Source organism: Heloderma suspectum, chromosome 4 (assembly GCF_057233095.1).
Source record: "Heloderma suspectum isolate Gila_16-S chromosome 4, 16-S_ref, whole genome shotgun sequence".
Taxonomy (NCBI): Eukaryota; Metazoa; Chordata; class Lepidosauria; order Squamata; family Helodermatidae; genus Heloderma; species Heloderma suspectum.
This window is the reverse complement of record NC_139461.1, coordinates 142,834,942-142,850,806: the sequence shown is the minus strand read 5'-3', so window position 1 is coordinate 142,850,806 and position 15,865 is coordinate 142,834,942. Positions and strand designations below refer to the sequence as shown.

The following is a 15,865-nucleotide window of genomic DNA, read 5'->3' as shown; positions in this document are numbered from 1 at the left end:
CAGACAACCTCTCCCAGTGGTTTCATGTATATGTTAAATAGCATGGGGGACAAAACAGATCCCTGAGGGACTCCACAAGCCAATGGCCAGGGAGGTGAACAGAAGTCCCCCAGCACCAAACTCTGGGTCTGCCCCTCCAAGAAGGAATGGAGCCACTGTAAAACAGTGCCTCCAAATCCCATCCCAGCGAGGCGGCCCAGAAGGATACCATGGTCAATGGTATCGAAAGCTACTGAGATGTCCAGCAGAACCAATAGGGACACACTCCCCCTGTGTAGTTCCCGGCGTAGGTCATCCACCAAGATGACCAAAGCTGTTTCTGTCCCATAACCGGGTCTGAAGCCAGATTGAAATGGATCTAGATAATCTGTCTCATCCAGGAATCCCTGGAGTTGGGAGGCCACAACACGCTCCAATATCTTGCCCAGAAATGGAATATTAGAGACTGGCTGATAATTATCCAATATGGTGGGGTTCAGGGAGGGCTTTTTTAACAAAGGTCTCACCACCGCCTCCTTCAGGCAGGCTGGAACTCCGCCTTGCCTAAGGGAGGCATTAACCACTCCCTTTACCCACTCGACCAGTCCACCTCTGGCTGCTTTTATGAGCCAGGAAGGGCAAGGAACTAGAACACGCGTGGTGGCTCTCACCTCTCCCAGGAACCTGTCCACATCCTCAGGCTGTGCAAATTGAAAAGCATCCAACAACACTGGATAAGCAGGACCACAGTTACATCCATTGAGTTTGTATCAACTATAGCGTCCAAGTCAGAGTGGATCCGAGTGATTTTGCCTGCAAAGTCCTGAGCAAATTGTTCACAGCAGGCTGTTGAGAGGTTTAAATTATCCTCTTGTGGGCTAGTGTGTAAAAGACCCCTGACCACTCGAAACAGCTCCGCTGGATGGCTCTTTGCAGACGCAATAGCAGCAGAAAAAGATATTGTATTTGCTGCCCATATTGCCACAGAGTAGGCCTTCAAATAGGCTCTAGCCCGTGTTCGATTGGATTCACTCTGAGTTTTCTGCCAATGTCGCTCTAGTCAACTTCTCACTCATTTCATCGCCTCCAGCTCCCTAGAGAACCAGGGTGCTGGTGCGACTCCACTTCATGAGGGAGGGAGGACGCTCAGGAGTGATTGTGTCCATGGCCCTGGTTATTTCTCCATTCCAGAGATCAGCCAGGGCTTCGACAGAATCGCCTGCCGAGGCAACAGGAAAATCTCGAAGAGCCGTCAGGAAACCATTTGGACCCATCAACCTCCTGGGGCGGACCATCTTAATTGGCCCTCCACCCCTGCAGAGGTTCTGAGTGCCAGCAAGTCTAAACCCCACCAGGTAGTGATCTGTCCATCACAACGGAACTATAGAGCATTCCTCCAGTCTGAGATCACTATCACCCAGCACAGAAAATGAGGCCCAGAGTGTGCTCAGCAGCATGGGTGGGGCCAGATACCTTTTGGGACAGACCCATGGTTGTTGTGGCGGACATGAAGTCCTGAGCCGCTCCCGACAGGGCAGCCTCAGCATGGATGTTGAAATCCCTCAGCACAACAAGCTGAGGGGTCTCCAATACCAACCCTGAGACTACCCTGGCTAGCTCAGGAAGGGAGACTGTTGAGCAGCAGGGTGGACAGTACACCAACAAAATCCCTATTCTGTCCTGGGCACCTGCCTTGAACCCAGCAGACTGTGGGATAGGGCACCTGGTCAGGGGGATTGAATCCCAATAGACAACTGCCACTCCACCTCCCCGGCCCCCAGGTCTTGCCTGCTACTGGAGAGAAAACCTTGGAGGGCAGAGCTGAGAGAGATTAACCCCTGCAGCTGCCAATGAATGTGTGTTGTGTTAAGAGTTTTTGTTTGGGTTATTTATTTGTACTGCTGCTGGTTTAATGTTTTTAAGTGAATTGTCCTGTTTTTGAGGGAAGAAAACGTTCAAGTAGCAATGCTGATTTGTTCTTAAAAAATTCCTATTTATCAAGTAAAGTTTTGCTATCCCTGTATGGGGATTAACACCGACAAAAATCGAACCATGCAAACTTTGAATTGACCAGAACACTTCTTCAGGTTGAACGTTAAGCAAGAAGCATAATGTACACTACTTTGTGATTTTTGGTGGTGATGGTGGTGATGATTATGATGATACGCTCTGTGTGTGTGTGTGTGTGTGTGTGTGTGTGTGTGTTTAAGCTGCTGTTAGGACTGTGTTCTGGAAAAGAGCCTGAAAATGTATGTATAAATAAATTAAAGAAAGAAATAACTGCATGGTACTGAACATTGTTTTAGTGTGTGTGTAATTTTAATAGGATTCCATTTAGCTTAGAACAGCAGTATTCTTTGGAGCAGGAAGTGCGTAGTTCTGCAAAATGGATTATGGCAAATATGAGTAAAATCTATTTGGGCATTTTATTTTCTCAGTACAGGCCAATAAATGTTTCTGATAATATTTTTCCATATATTTTATATGGCACACAGTTTTTCTAATATCTCCATTCTTTACATTAGGAAAATTTCAAAAGAAGACAGAAGGAAAAAAGAAAAAGAATGAAGGTAAATATAAAGCTTCTGCTGTTTTACTTGCAGCAACATCCTGATATAAGACAAATATGCTGGACGGAATAGAAATAGGCGTAATGTAATTCATATAAGTTGCCTTGGGGATCCTTCTGGATCAAAAGGAAGGACAGAAATAAAATAAAACTAAAATGTTGTAGCTGTTTTTCTAGGCTGGGATGCAAAGAGCTGCTGCAGTTACTCCAGTACTTCTGGCATGGGATTTTTGAATTCATTTGTTTTTTAATAGCAGTTCCCTTATCCCAAATCACAAACTGCTTTTGAAGTTCGCCTCCAGCATGGAGTGCAGCTGTTTGAGAAACATATCCAGCGCCTCCTTGGGCACCTGGAACAGGCTGAACAATTCTTTGAATCTCAGCCATAGAGAGTAAACCCAGACTCCAAAGAACTGCTTTGTATGTGCCCAAGGACTTTGACTTTTCCTCTTTTGAATAGCAAACCTCACAAACTGCTTTTGGAATTCCTTTCAGTTTGAAAATGGACCTGCAGTGCTTGGGTACATGAATCTCTTGGGTATAGGTTCTGTGGATCCTAGTCTAAATTTGGGGCATACAGCGCAATGCTATGCTTATTTTCACAGAAGTAAGTCTCATTGACTTCCTGTATATTCCTAGCCAAGCCCTTTGATGGTATTGGAGACCCTGTTCCAAGTGCCCTTGTGCCATGCTGTGATGTGGTGGGTGGCTACTTGGGAGTGGGTCTTTTCAGCAGTAGCCCCTTGTTGTGGAATACTGTCCCCAGAGATGTCTGGCCAGCACCTGCTTCGTTATATTTTCAGCACCAACCAAAGACCTTTTTATTTTCTCAGGCCTTTTAATCCTCTACCATTATGCTGTGTTTGAAGTACTTTTGTTTTTATACTTTTAGTTCTTTTCTGATGCCTCTTTTTAGCCTCTGCTACTGATTTTTGATTGTGTTGGGGTTTTTTATTTCTAACACTGATTAGGGTTTTATCTTCATTTTTATTGTATGTCACCCTAACAGATTTTAACTATAGAAATAAATAAATTTTAGAAATAAATAATGTTTAGAAATAAATAAATTGAGTTAAATGGGGCTTACTCTCAAGTACGTGTGTACAGGATTGCAATCACAGTATGAAATAGATGATTTTTGTGATCTTTCTTCTGTTCCAATTTTATACCCACTCCCAAGCTCTTTATTTGTAGCTTGTCACACAGTCATTGAGAAATCATCATGTTTTCTCAAGGCAGGAATTCGCTATATGCAGCCTTCACTGTAGATTTGCTGTTTGTCCCTCCATCACCCTGATACTTCTGCTTCAGCCGCACCCTCTTTGTCACCTATGCCAATTGAGTTAGGACAGCTTAGATTTCTGAGGCTAGCTCTCATGCTTGATCCAAAGCATCTTAAAACTTCTCAGTAGTTTTGTCTAAGTTTACTGATGTACATGATTTCTTTTCATTAATAATTTAGCAGTATTAAGGCTTTTCTTGGTGCTTAAAATGGCAGGTTGGGGCATGCTGGGAGGTGTGGGCCTTTTTTCTGTCTAAATTTGCATAGGATTGCACCCTTAATTACTTGAGTGAAAGTGGTTGTGCCATCAAAGTGAGCATGCTGGTAGAAATCAGTGAAGAGTGCAGATGATGTGTCTCTTAATGGAATGCCTGGATTAGGAGTTTAATTTTCTGTATACCAATTTAATAAACTGTTAATACTATGTTAAGCTAGAGTTCTTAAAGAAATGTCAGCTGAATTTCTGAACTCAGGATTGCACTGTTTTGTAAAACAGGTATGGCCGGCCTTTATATTCTCAGGGGCCATCCTGTTCTCTAGACACTAGACTGGGAGCTGAAACTACCTGAACCCCGAGGTCCATTGATGGTTAGGTTCTTTACTGAGTGATGCCAAGTTTATTAGTAAGGGCTTCATAGATACACAGAATGTGGGATCAGATAGCAGGTCATCAGTTGAGAGGGGTGAGGGTGTTTTCGGAACAAATGTGTCCTGGAAGATCCTCTCATGTGGCAGCCTGGCAGGAAACTTTTGATGAAGATAGTGATGCAATAAAAATTAAATGTGAAACACATAGAGAATTATTGCTTAAATCTCTCCTATTGAAATTAATGGCATTTTAAAATTGGGCCATGCAAACTGCCTTGCAGTCTGTTCCTAAGCATGTTTACTCAGAGGTAAGGTTGCTATTTCTGGATTACTAAGGCTGCAATTCCTAAGCATGCTTTCCAGGGAGCAAGTCCCATTGGACTCAGCAAAACATTTCTAAGTGAACATGCTTGGGACTGCACTGTTTCCTTTCTGATGAAGTAGATTTCAGAATGCAGACGTAATGTAACCAACGGCCAACATGTCTTAAAATTTTGATTCTGAACTTCCTTATTTCATCATTCTAACATATCATTGAGTCCCACTGAAGCTGTTCTGATAGACTTGACAGCAACTTTGTTAGTGATAAATTTTGAAGTACTTAACACATCCAGTGAAAAGAGTGGAATGGTTGGATAAAATGTGTTCTCATGCTTATTTATATTGCTTCTTTGTTAGCTGCTTTGAGAGTGTTTCCTGAAGAGCAGCCTATAAATACTTCATATAAAAATAAAATGAAATGTTACTTATTATCATTATGTAACTGTTCATAGCTTTAAACTGGATTCATGCTAATCAGTTTTAAATAATTTACAGAGCAATCCTATGGTCTCTAGGAGAGCGCCTCAGGTTTTTTTCAGATTCCCCCTCCTGGCTGCCAATCCATTTCCGCTGGCTGCCAGTCCATTTCCGGGCCCGATTCAAAGTGCTGGTATTAACATTTAAAGCCCTTAACGGCTTGGGGCCAGGTTATCTGAAGGATCGCCTCCTCCCATATGTGCCTGCCCGGACCTTAAGATCATCAGCAGCAGCCCTTCTCTGTGAACCCCTGCCAAAGGAAGTGAGGCGGGTGGCTACTAGGAGGAGGGCTTTTTCTGCTGTGGCACCCTGGCTCTGGAATGAGCTCCCTAGTGAGGTTCGCCTGGCACCTACATTGTATTCCTTTCAGCGCCAGGTGAAACCTTTTTATTTTCCCAGGCATTTAAACATTTTAGCTTTCTAGACTTTTAGCTTTGCTGTTTTAAATCTGTATTTTAAACTCCTGCACTGCTGCTAGGTTTTATTGTGGTTGTATTGTTATATTGTGGTTTTAATGTTCTATATATTTTAAATTGTTTTATTGTGTGCTGTTTGGTTTTAATTTTTGTGAACCGCCCAGAGAGCTTCGGCTATTGGGTGGTAGAGAAATGAAATAAATAAATAAATAATTAAAATGTCAGGGAAGAGAGGGGGCTTTGAATCCAGCAGATCCAAGGCCACCGACACGCCCCAGAGTTCCTCGATTCAGCCCTTACCACCAGTCGGAACATTGCCAGTGGTTCTGCTATGCCTGTGGAGATTTCTGTAGGTCACCATGGGCCTCTGACAGAGCCACTGCCTCATCCTTAATTCGCTCAGACAGACAGCCAAGGGATCGGGATTGCTCTGTTAATAAGTCAGCTGAAATATGTTAGTGTAAATACCCTGCACTTTCAACAAACAGTACAATCCTATGCATGTTTGTTTGGAAATAAGTCTCATTTAGTGCATTAGGATTGAAGCCTCAACTGGGTAATTTACACATTCCAGAAGTCCACTTTTGATATAGTGCTTGCTCTGGTAATTGGTGATAAACATTTCTGCTAATATACGTTTGCTCACTTTAGAGGGAACAACATTCTATGCCTGGAGGGCAGTTTACCCCACAACCCTTGGGGAGGGGAAATAGATCAAGCCATCAGCCAATCAGTAATCCAAGGCATGCGGCCTTTGAAATGAGAATGCAGGACAGACAAATTACGGTAAGTGATTGTTCTGAACTTTGTTATAATGTAGAGACAGTAATAAACGTGCAGGTTTATGGATTTGTTATGGCTTACTAATGGCTCAATTTTGTTTCTGCAAGTCTTCCTCTTTAGGTACGGCTTGACCGAGCAATTGACCGTCTACTTAAGATTCAACAGTTTTCACATCCAAGATCCCCAGTGAACCAAATAAGAGCACCATGGTTTTGGTTTCTATTTTTCATAGTTTTCCACTGTTAATATGTATGGTTTTTGAGTGTCAAAAACATAAATTATTTTCATTTTTATCCTATCCTTCCTCAGGGAGCCCAAAGTGGTGTACATGATCTCTTCTCTTGCCTTCTCAACTCTAATTTTTATCCCCACTGCCTTAGCCCTAAAAGTTGAACTCAGAGTGAGGTCAGAAATCAACGTGGCTTCACATGTTCCCACCCCTGATCTCCTTCCCATGGGGATAAGTTAATGGTCCAAAAACCCCTCACCATTTCACCGTTGGGTTCAGTCCCCAGGGCCAAAAGTAATGGATAAAAGCCATGAAGTTCATTTTTACATGTACAAAAATAGCTGTGGTATAGGGAGAGCTTTTACTATGAATTTGTAATGTGTTGTCTGTCTTGAATTTGCCACCCTAGCTAGATCCTTCATTTTTGAGCACATTCAAGAAAAATGTGCAGGACAATATTGCAGGTTTCACATAGCTACTGCAGAAGTTATAATGGCCTCTGCCTGGAAAAGACTCACTTCTCGGAGGATTTTTGAATTCCCAGGGCCTCCTCCTCACTGCCCCAACCCGACATGAGTGGGGTCTGACAAAGCTTCTTTTTTGTGTTGGCCCCAAGGTTGTGGGATTCCCTACCCTCTGAGGAGCATCTGGCAGCTTTATTTTATGCATTTTGTTGGCAAGTCAAGTTGCACTTCTTTACCAGGCCTTTGGAAGTGGATGAAGGATATGAGGTCATGTTGTTTTCCCCCTGTAGTGAATTAGTGTTTAGGATTATGATAGGAATTCAGCTTCTGATGGTGGCTTTAAGTTGTTTTATGTTGTTTTATTATACAGCATTGGATTATAAGATGAAGGGTGGGCTATTGACTTAAATAATAAATAAGAGGCAGTCCATAATAGCAGTTGGAGGGTTGGAACTTTTTTTTTACTTTCTGAAAATAAAACTTTGTTACTTAGAACATATTTTCACCTTCAGTATGCTTGCGTCATATAAAGAAAATCCGTGTGTTTGGAGTGGGTGTACCCCTCCAACCACTGAAACTAACATGATTGTATTTATTAGTAAAAAAAAAATTCATGTTAATCCGTACACCATAAAGCATGCATTTCTTCCATTAGAATTGTAGATGATTTAGAAAGTATACTTTCCCAAGTCCAAAATATTATGCCATAATATATAGTTCATCAGGGAAAAGTTACATTTAAATAATGATCTCTGGAATTACGAGTACACTGACAATTTTGAACGATTCAGCTTAACAACTTTGGGCTGCACATCATGATTTTAAAGTGTATATCTTACATACTTGAGCTGTATATGACACATATACAACGGCCCTGTTCACAGTAATGGCAGCAAATTGTGGTTTAATTAACCCACAATTTGCCACAGCGCATGCTGCCACTATTTTAAATTGGTTCAGTTCAATTTTACTGTGTCGATAACCAGTCATTTGCAAAACAGTGAACCTGTCCATAAAGCTAAAACATATAACTAAAATACAACCACTGGTTACATCCAAAAAAGCAACAACCCTTAAAATTTAACATTTAAAACTTAAGGACAAGCTGTCTTGGCCTATCCTACTTTGAAATAAACAGAATTGGGGGTATGCAATCAAAGCTCTTTGTCTCACTTTCAAAGCAGGATAAATATATTTCACCATTCTGAAAGCAACATAATAATCCAATCCATTTAATAACATAAGCAAATGGACATAGCCAAAACGTGGTTGTTCAGGCAGGCATTTGGGGTGGGTTAGGGTAATTTTAGAAATGTGATTTTTTAATGTTGAATTTTATTGTTTTGAACTGTTTTTACATTGCCCAGAGTGGCTGGGTGACCAGCCAGATGGGCAATTAATACATTTAATAAATAAATAAAGGTGGCCAATTGTAGATCAAATGATTTATATGCTGGGTTGCCAGCTACATTTAATCAGGCGGCACAATATCTGGCACACCCAAGACCCTATCTGTTACAACCCTACTGTTTAACCCACGATGAACCCATCGTGTCTGGGTTTGCACATCATGGAATAACCTGTGATCGGGCTGATCATAGGTTGCACATTGAAAATGGCAATGATATGCACTGGGCACGTGCTGTGGCAAATCTTGGGTTAATTAACCCACAATTTGCCACCATTACATATGAACTGGGTCAGTGTGTGTTCCTTCTTTGTGATCTCTGTGTATCACACACATAAGTTCTGCACCTGCGCAGATCTCCATTTAGGAACATTCTAGAGCTGAGAAAACTTTTTGGCAGGAACCTACCCCAGTGCACTTCAAAAGTTATCGTTTTAATGGGTACGCAACATGAATATGTACCAAATAAGATAGTAACATGTAAAGGGGTGCTTAGATATCTTGATTTTGGCAGGGGGTAGGATTTCTAGTAAGATATTTTCCCCCTTTGCTTGAACATCAGGACCCTTGCCATATCGCAATCTGCTTTTAAAAGTCCCCTCCATCAAAAGCGCTTTGTTACATGGCGTGAAAGGCTGCTGTTCGAGAAACACTAACCCAAACGCTCTTGGGTGCATAGGACTAGTTTGTACATGGTTCTTTTGGATCCCAGCCTCTGAATCTAAGTAAAATAGATGGATATTTTTTAGTTCTTTATAACAAAGCCATTAATTTTAATTTTATAAGTGTAATGAGACCTTTTCCCTAACTCTCTGTACAACAACTGCATCCCCAGACTCCTTCAGCTTCTCCTAATACAAGCTTCACATCTGATGGTACGCCATCCCCAGCAGGAGGAATTAAACGGAAAGCAGAGGACAGTGACAGTGAACCTGAGCCTGAAGATAATATCAGGTGACGCATTTGGTACTTTGTTAGCACGTTGTCAAAAGGGATGTCGCCTCATTAATACTATTTACCCTATATCTGCAGCACCTTCTAATGCTTTTCCATGATCTTTTTATCCACCAATAATTAATGTGGAGGGCTGGGATACTCAGTAAATTCCAGTGAGATATGTAGGCTATAGCTGTTAAATTTAAGTGCCTCCATTAGTATGCATGCAGGTTTTCGTCCTAAAAGCTGCTACTCCCTTTGAGACTCGGCACCAGATTGGCTAGAGGTTCAATATTCAGCTCAGCTTCTGTGAGCAGAATGTCGTTGTTCTACAACATAAATGAAACTGTTTAACTCTTAAAGCTCTACAACCAAATCCCTTTACTTCAGCTCATTTGGTGAGGGCCCTTTGATTATTGGTGAAGAATGTGCTTTGCATGACAAGTTCCCCATCTCAATTCCCAGCATCTCCAGTTGAAAGAACTTGGGCTGTAGGGCTAGGAAAGGCTTCTGTCTGAGACTTTGCAGAGGCGCTGCCAGTCAGGGTAGACAATACTGGGCTAAGTTGACCAATGGTCTCACTCTGCATAAAACTGCTTCGTAAGTTCATATAATCTTTCCTCCGCTATAAATATGTTTGGCATAACGACTTGGATCCAAATTAGCATGAGGTTGCTTCTGTTCGTTCAAGGGTGGTCTTCTGCTCCCTATGTCCAGCAACTGCCCCCTGAACATTCCTTCCCATAGGTTGCAGAATGCTCCAGACTAGCTTTTCATGGGGTGTGGGGAGCTGTAATTTGTGGGGAAAACATAGGGGAGAAGGAGTTAGGTCCAAGCCAAAGTGTACTTTGTTATCTATACTTCTCTGTTAGGTTGACTAACAGACTAACTATTAAATACAAGAAAGGAACAGAAAATCAGTGCCACACACAAAACTTGGCCTTTCACTGTTTCTTCCAGAAAACATGCCATTGCCCTTTATACTCAAAACAAATCTGTGAGTTAGCTTGGGCTGAGAGAGAATGAGTTGTCCAAGCACTCTCTCTCTCTTTCTCTTCCTATCTCACGTGCACACACACGAATGAGCTTCACAGCTGAGCAAGGATTGGTGGCTAGGATCCAAAAAAGCACTTCCATACCTACCTCAGGGGAGGACTGATTTCTAGTTGAAAGAGAAATTTGCTTGCACATCAAATGTTGCCCTAGAAGGGTCCTCAGTCCTACTGAACCTCTAGGGGAGGCTTGTTAGATAGGGTGTAATGTGTCACAGTAGGAAGAAAGGGTCTGAAAGGTCCCTGTATATGCAGAGAACACTGTTTGAAGCTTCTTGGAGCCCAGCCAATGTTGTTATCCACACCTATCCTTTGCTAATAGGGGAGGTATGGGGGGAAAAGATGAGAAAGGGGCTTATGCTACTCACCACTTAGCGTCTTCTTGGGTCAACAAAAGAGTATTATTTCAGCTACTGTTATTGTTAAGGTGATGTGTACACTGTTTATTCTTGTATTAATACAATTTTAAATTTGAATTGCATATTATGTAAATTCATGCTATACAAAAATTAACACAAATCAAATTGTTGTATAGGTTATGGGAAGCTGGCTGGAAACAGCGCTATTACAAGAACAAATTTGATGTTGATGTCTCTGATAAAAAATTCCGCCGTAAAGTTGTACAGTCTTACGTGGAAGGGCTTTGCTGGGTTCTCAGATATTATTATCAGGTACTTACCTGTTCAGGTACTTGGAATGTATTTCTCCTCAAAATGGACCATTTGTTTTTCCAGTAGTCAGTAATCCCAATAAACAGTGTTTGCTTGCCTACCCTAGGGGTTTTAAAGTGGGATAATCAGGGATGGAACATCCCCAGGTGCACAGTAGTCAATGGCACCTAAAACATTGGGCCTATTGACTGGTACCTGGATTGCTATAATCAGCTCTGTAAAAGTGGTTTTCTTGATAGGTCTTGAACAAAATATAGACCACAAACTAGATTCAGATAATGGTCAAGCCAAGGACAGATCATCCAAACTGAGGCAGAAAGATTTATTGTGTCAGTATGAAAAATGGATGGAAAAAAAACGTGATTAGGCAAGAGATGTAGCGGAACAAAGTGTTCAAATATGATGATTTTATTCTTAAATTAATGGAGTCATGGCTATTTCAGTGTGCCTTCAGCTCTTATTGAATTGTATTTGACCTTATTTTATCAGTAGTCTTGTTGTTTTTAATATTGTATGTATTGTGTAATTTGTGAGTTTGCTCTGAATATGTTGTAGTAGAAGAGCAAAGACTAAGATACCAAATAATAAGTAAAAATACAAAGTAATAAACAACATTCTAATTTAAGTATAAGCTCAGAGGTGTGTGTGGGGCGGGGGGGGGGGCGGGGAGCGGGGAGAGAGAGAGAGAATGTTGCATAGGCATATGCCTTTTAGAAAAACTCACCGGAAAAAAGTTAATTAGAACTTTGAAACTGCCCAGTTTGTTATTTTATCTATTCATTGCGTTAATAACAAATTTTAAGAAATAATACTTTTTTAGAAATGAAAAATGTTCTGCTCCATATCACTGACTGTGGTTTTTAGTTGTTTATGGATAGTAAGAAGTGTTGGTTTTCAATGAATGAGTTTCCTATGCTGGTTGTGGAGTATAGTCCAATACTTCACAGTATGTAAAGAAATGGCAAATGAGTTAGTGGTAATGTAGAATTATTTTTCCACTGGAAAAGATTTGTAGCCACTATTTTATTTACTTTTTGGATTTGAATACCACTGATCCAGTTCCAGGTGGCTTACAAAAAACAGTTAAATATATTTGATGGGTTATGCCATTGTAGTAATTCATCTAGATTGGTCACAGCCCTGCTTTGAAGAGCTGCTATTCTGCAGGAGTAACCAAGTGTCCTCCAGTACCACCTAGCTCTCTACAGTAGTGAATGAAAAGTTATTCAGTCTTCTTTGTGTGATTTGAATTTTCTTATGTTTTGCAAACTAGGGGTGTGCCTCCTGGAAATGGTATTATCCTTTCCATTACGCACCATTTGCTTCAGATTTTGAAGGGATCACAGACATGCCCTCAGACTTCGAAAAGGGAACCAAACCGGTAAGATTGACTGCTCATCTTTATAATAATCCATTGTAAGTCACTAATGCTCATTATTATTATTAGGGGTTCAAAGTATTTATTGCTATTGACTTTTTCTTCTTCTTCTTCACAGTTCAAACCTCTTGAACAACTTATGGGGGTCTTTCCAGCAGCTAGTGGTAACTTTCTCCCCCCAACTTGGCGGAAACTTATGACTGATCCAGTAAGAAAGTGGCTTTGCTCTCTCCCCACCCCCATTTTCATCTGTCCAAAATTTAAATGTTTTTAATATTCCCTTAACAGCATCAAACCATGTCTGAAGAATATGCCAATTATTACTGTGTTCACTGGAGATAGAGACTTGGCAAACTTTGGGCAGTATCCAAGTCGACATGAGCACTAATGAAAATTACAATAGTGTTAGCTGGCATGATAGGATTCCCTGGAAAACCAGCTAGTGCTATTGGCATTGTGCTAGAGGTCCCTTACACTAGCACAACATAATTTACAGTAGTGCTCATGTCAACTTGAATACTGCCCTTTGTCTATACAGACCAAGGCTAGGGGTACACATCTTCCAGTTGGAACTCAACTTGTTTTGTGCTAGCTAGTGTGAGCTGTAGAACAAGAAGAGCTTGGGTGGCCTCAAACAACCCCGCCGGCCTACTCCAAAACTGGTCAAGCCACATCATGAAGCAGGTAGCCAAAACAAGCAGAAAGAACTATGCCTGGCAAAAGAGGTTATGGCTGGAGAAAGAGATTCATTGAACCGCCTGGTCTGCTCAAATTGTTTAAGTTTTAGAAAACATCCGGCTCTTACATTTTGAAAATTCAAACTTTAGAAGTGGCTATTGCATTAGAGTTTGAACATTGTGAGCAAAGTACTGTTCATCTCAATATGCTCTTAATAATGAGTTTGAGAGGAAGAAGGTAAGTAGTTTCATCCAGTACTGCACAGATTTCTGAATCATTGTTAATAATATTTTATTAAAAACAGGAATCAAGTATAATTGACTTCTACCCTGAAGATTTTTCTATTGATCTGAATGGGAAGAAATTTGCTTGGCAAGGTAAAATATTTAAAGTCATGAAATTAATATTTGTTCAGTAGGACTTCAGACTCGTTTGAATGAAACAGGAAGGAGTTTATTCTGGTACCAGGTTTGCTACTGTTTGTCAAAGTGATTTATGAGGTGTTGGATTTTTTTAATTGAAACAAAGCAAAACAAAAACAAACAAATGGTTTAGAGATAACTGTAACAAATAATAATTTCAGCAGTCCCTGTGATCCATTATATTGACTTGAAATTGACTAAAATACAATTCATTATCCCTGTAGCATAACTTTTGTCTTTGGATATTAAATTATTTTGCCACTTTGAGTAACTTTTATAATAGAAAAAGGCAAGATAAAAATATTGTGGGTTCCAGCCTACATGGTATGAGCAGACATCTGCTGACACAATGGGACTTCCTCTTCCTCTTATCCCCTGTGCACTTCCCTGCCCCTCCCAAATGTGCTCCAGTGGGTGTCGCAACACTCTGAAGCCGATTTGCGGGGAGGGAGAATCTGTTTCACCAAAATAAATAAGTGGATCTTACATTATTCAGTCATTGTATTAGGACTTTGAGAACACTTATAACTGTGATGATAGAACTTCAGTGTTCTCTAATGGCTAAAACAGTGAACTAACAACTTTTCTTCAGTTCATTACATTGTGTATTTTCATCCATCTTAATGCAAATCATGGGCACAAACGAAAGTTAACCAATTTTAAAATCTCACTGATTTAATTTGCTAGAGTGCATTTATTGAAAAGCATTTGCCTTGCCTCTGGGATTTGAGGCAACTTACAGACAATATTAAGCATGTATTACCTTTGCCAGCATTGTGCTTTATGTTTTCTTTAGCTTAATATGGCTGTGTTAATAAGGCATATATGTTTTCAAGGGGAAATGGCTAGAGCACTTGCACTGAAACTAAAAAATAATGTTGTGATTCTGTCATGAAATAAGATTACCTCAAATTTAGTTTTTGACTTTATAGATCAAGAGTGGATGCTGGTGGAGTATAGCTGAAATCAGTGTGCTGTACTCGAAGAAAACGCTAGTTATACAGATATATGCTTCTTTAGTCACACTGGAAGAGTATCCACTTAGTAGAAAATTGCTATTCTGGTACAAGTTGCGGGGAGGGAATAGAGGATTTAATAACTGCAAAAATGTAAAAATATTACATAAATTCCACTCCCACCTGCAAAGGAAAGTCAGTGGGCTAAAATTAAACACTTTTAAGTCTCATTTATTTCAGTAGGAGAGGTAAACATATGCTTAACCCTCCCTCCCATTGAAATAAATGGCTTAACCTTGCCAAATTCTCTCTCAGACCTTTTTAGTTTCTCCTTGGTGCTAATAAAAAGAAAATGTGGGATCTGATTACTTGTTTCCTGTAGGTGTTGCTCTGTTGCCATTTGTTGATGAACGCCGTCTGAGAGCTGCTCTTGCAGAGGTGTATCCTGACCTCACTCCTGAAGAAAGTAAGAATTACAGGATTAAATAATCATTCTGGTGACTGAGGATTTTGGTAATGGAACTGTGCAGTGCTAAAAATTTCCTGATACTAAACCCAGATAGGCCTTTCTGCAGCATAAATCAATTTGCTTTTGTTTTGATATCAAGCAACAAGGTGAGCAGAACTGTTACCGTCTGTAACTTGTATTATTCTTACTCCTGTTCTCCTAATCATCTGTAGAATGAAAATGCTATGCCCTCATTAGTCCTAATGTCTTGCACTTTAAATTAAATATCCTTTTTGTTACATGATTCTGAATCATGTTGTGACCAGGTCTGTATAAAATACTCCTCTCAAAAGCAGAAGGGGAACTGTTGCTTTTTGCCTCTCTGATAAGATACTTCTGCTAAATGGCATTTGGCCATTTTGCATCTTCGGGCACACTTGAACCACTTAGATTTCCTGTCAGTAGTAATTTCATGAGAGAACTTGAGCCCAAAAGTTTGCAGAATTGTACTAGCCTGAAGCCCCTGTTATGGCTCTCATGTCAAGTACTCAGGCAGTGCTAGGTAGGGCATCAGACAAAAATGAAGTAAGCCAGTCACTGGTACCAAGCTGAGCAGGATGGGTGTGTGCAGGCCTGAAGAGCATCCAGGTCCCTTTGCAAGATGCTCTGTTGTTCAGAATGACAAGCAGCCACAAGCTACGGGGGTTGTATAAGTGGAGGTGGGAGATGGTTAGTTTCTCCTGTTCATTTGACTCCCTTAGTAGGAGAGTTCTGACTAGAGGGTGGTTGTTAACTTAAACCGGTTGCA

The 15,865-nt window shown here is 40.7% G+C and overlaps 1 protein-coding gene across 6 annotated transcripts in view; it reads left to right on the top strand.

The window, feature by feature from the left end:
• XRN2 (5'-3' exoribonuclease 2) overlaps nt 1-15,865 on the top strand; it is an 86,784-nt gene that overhangs the window by 48,512 nt on the left and 22,407 nt on the right. For all 6 annotated transcript variants that reach the window (XR_014790311.1, XR_014790310.1, XM_084850713.1 and 3 more), the window contains exons 14-21: nt 2,505-2,549; nt 6,284-6,418; nt 9,352-9,470; nt 11,040-11,175; nt 12,449-12,556; nt 12,672-12,761; nt 13,536-13,608; nt 14,992-15,075. Coding sequence is in view for 4 of the 6 variants with exons in the window: in XM_084850713.1 (XP_084706839.1) it covers nt 2,505-2,549; nt 6,284-6,418; nt 9,352-9,470; nt 11,040-11,175; nt 12,449-12,556; nt 12,672-12,761; nt 13,536-13,608; nt 14,992-15,075 (790 nt within the window). In the remaining 2 variants the exon portion in view is untranslated. The remainder of the gene's footprint in view (nt 1-2,504; nt 2,550-6,283; nt 6,419-9,351; nt 9,471-11,039; nt 11,176-12,448; nt 12,557-12,671; nt 12,762-13,535; nt 13,609-14,991; nt 15,076-15,865) is intronic.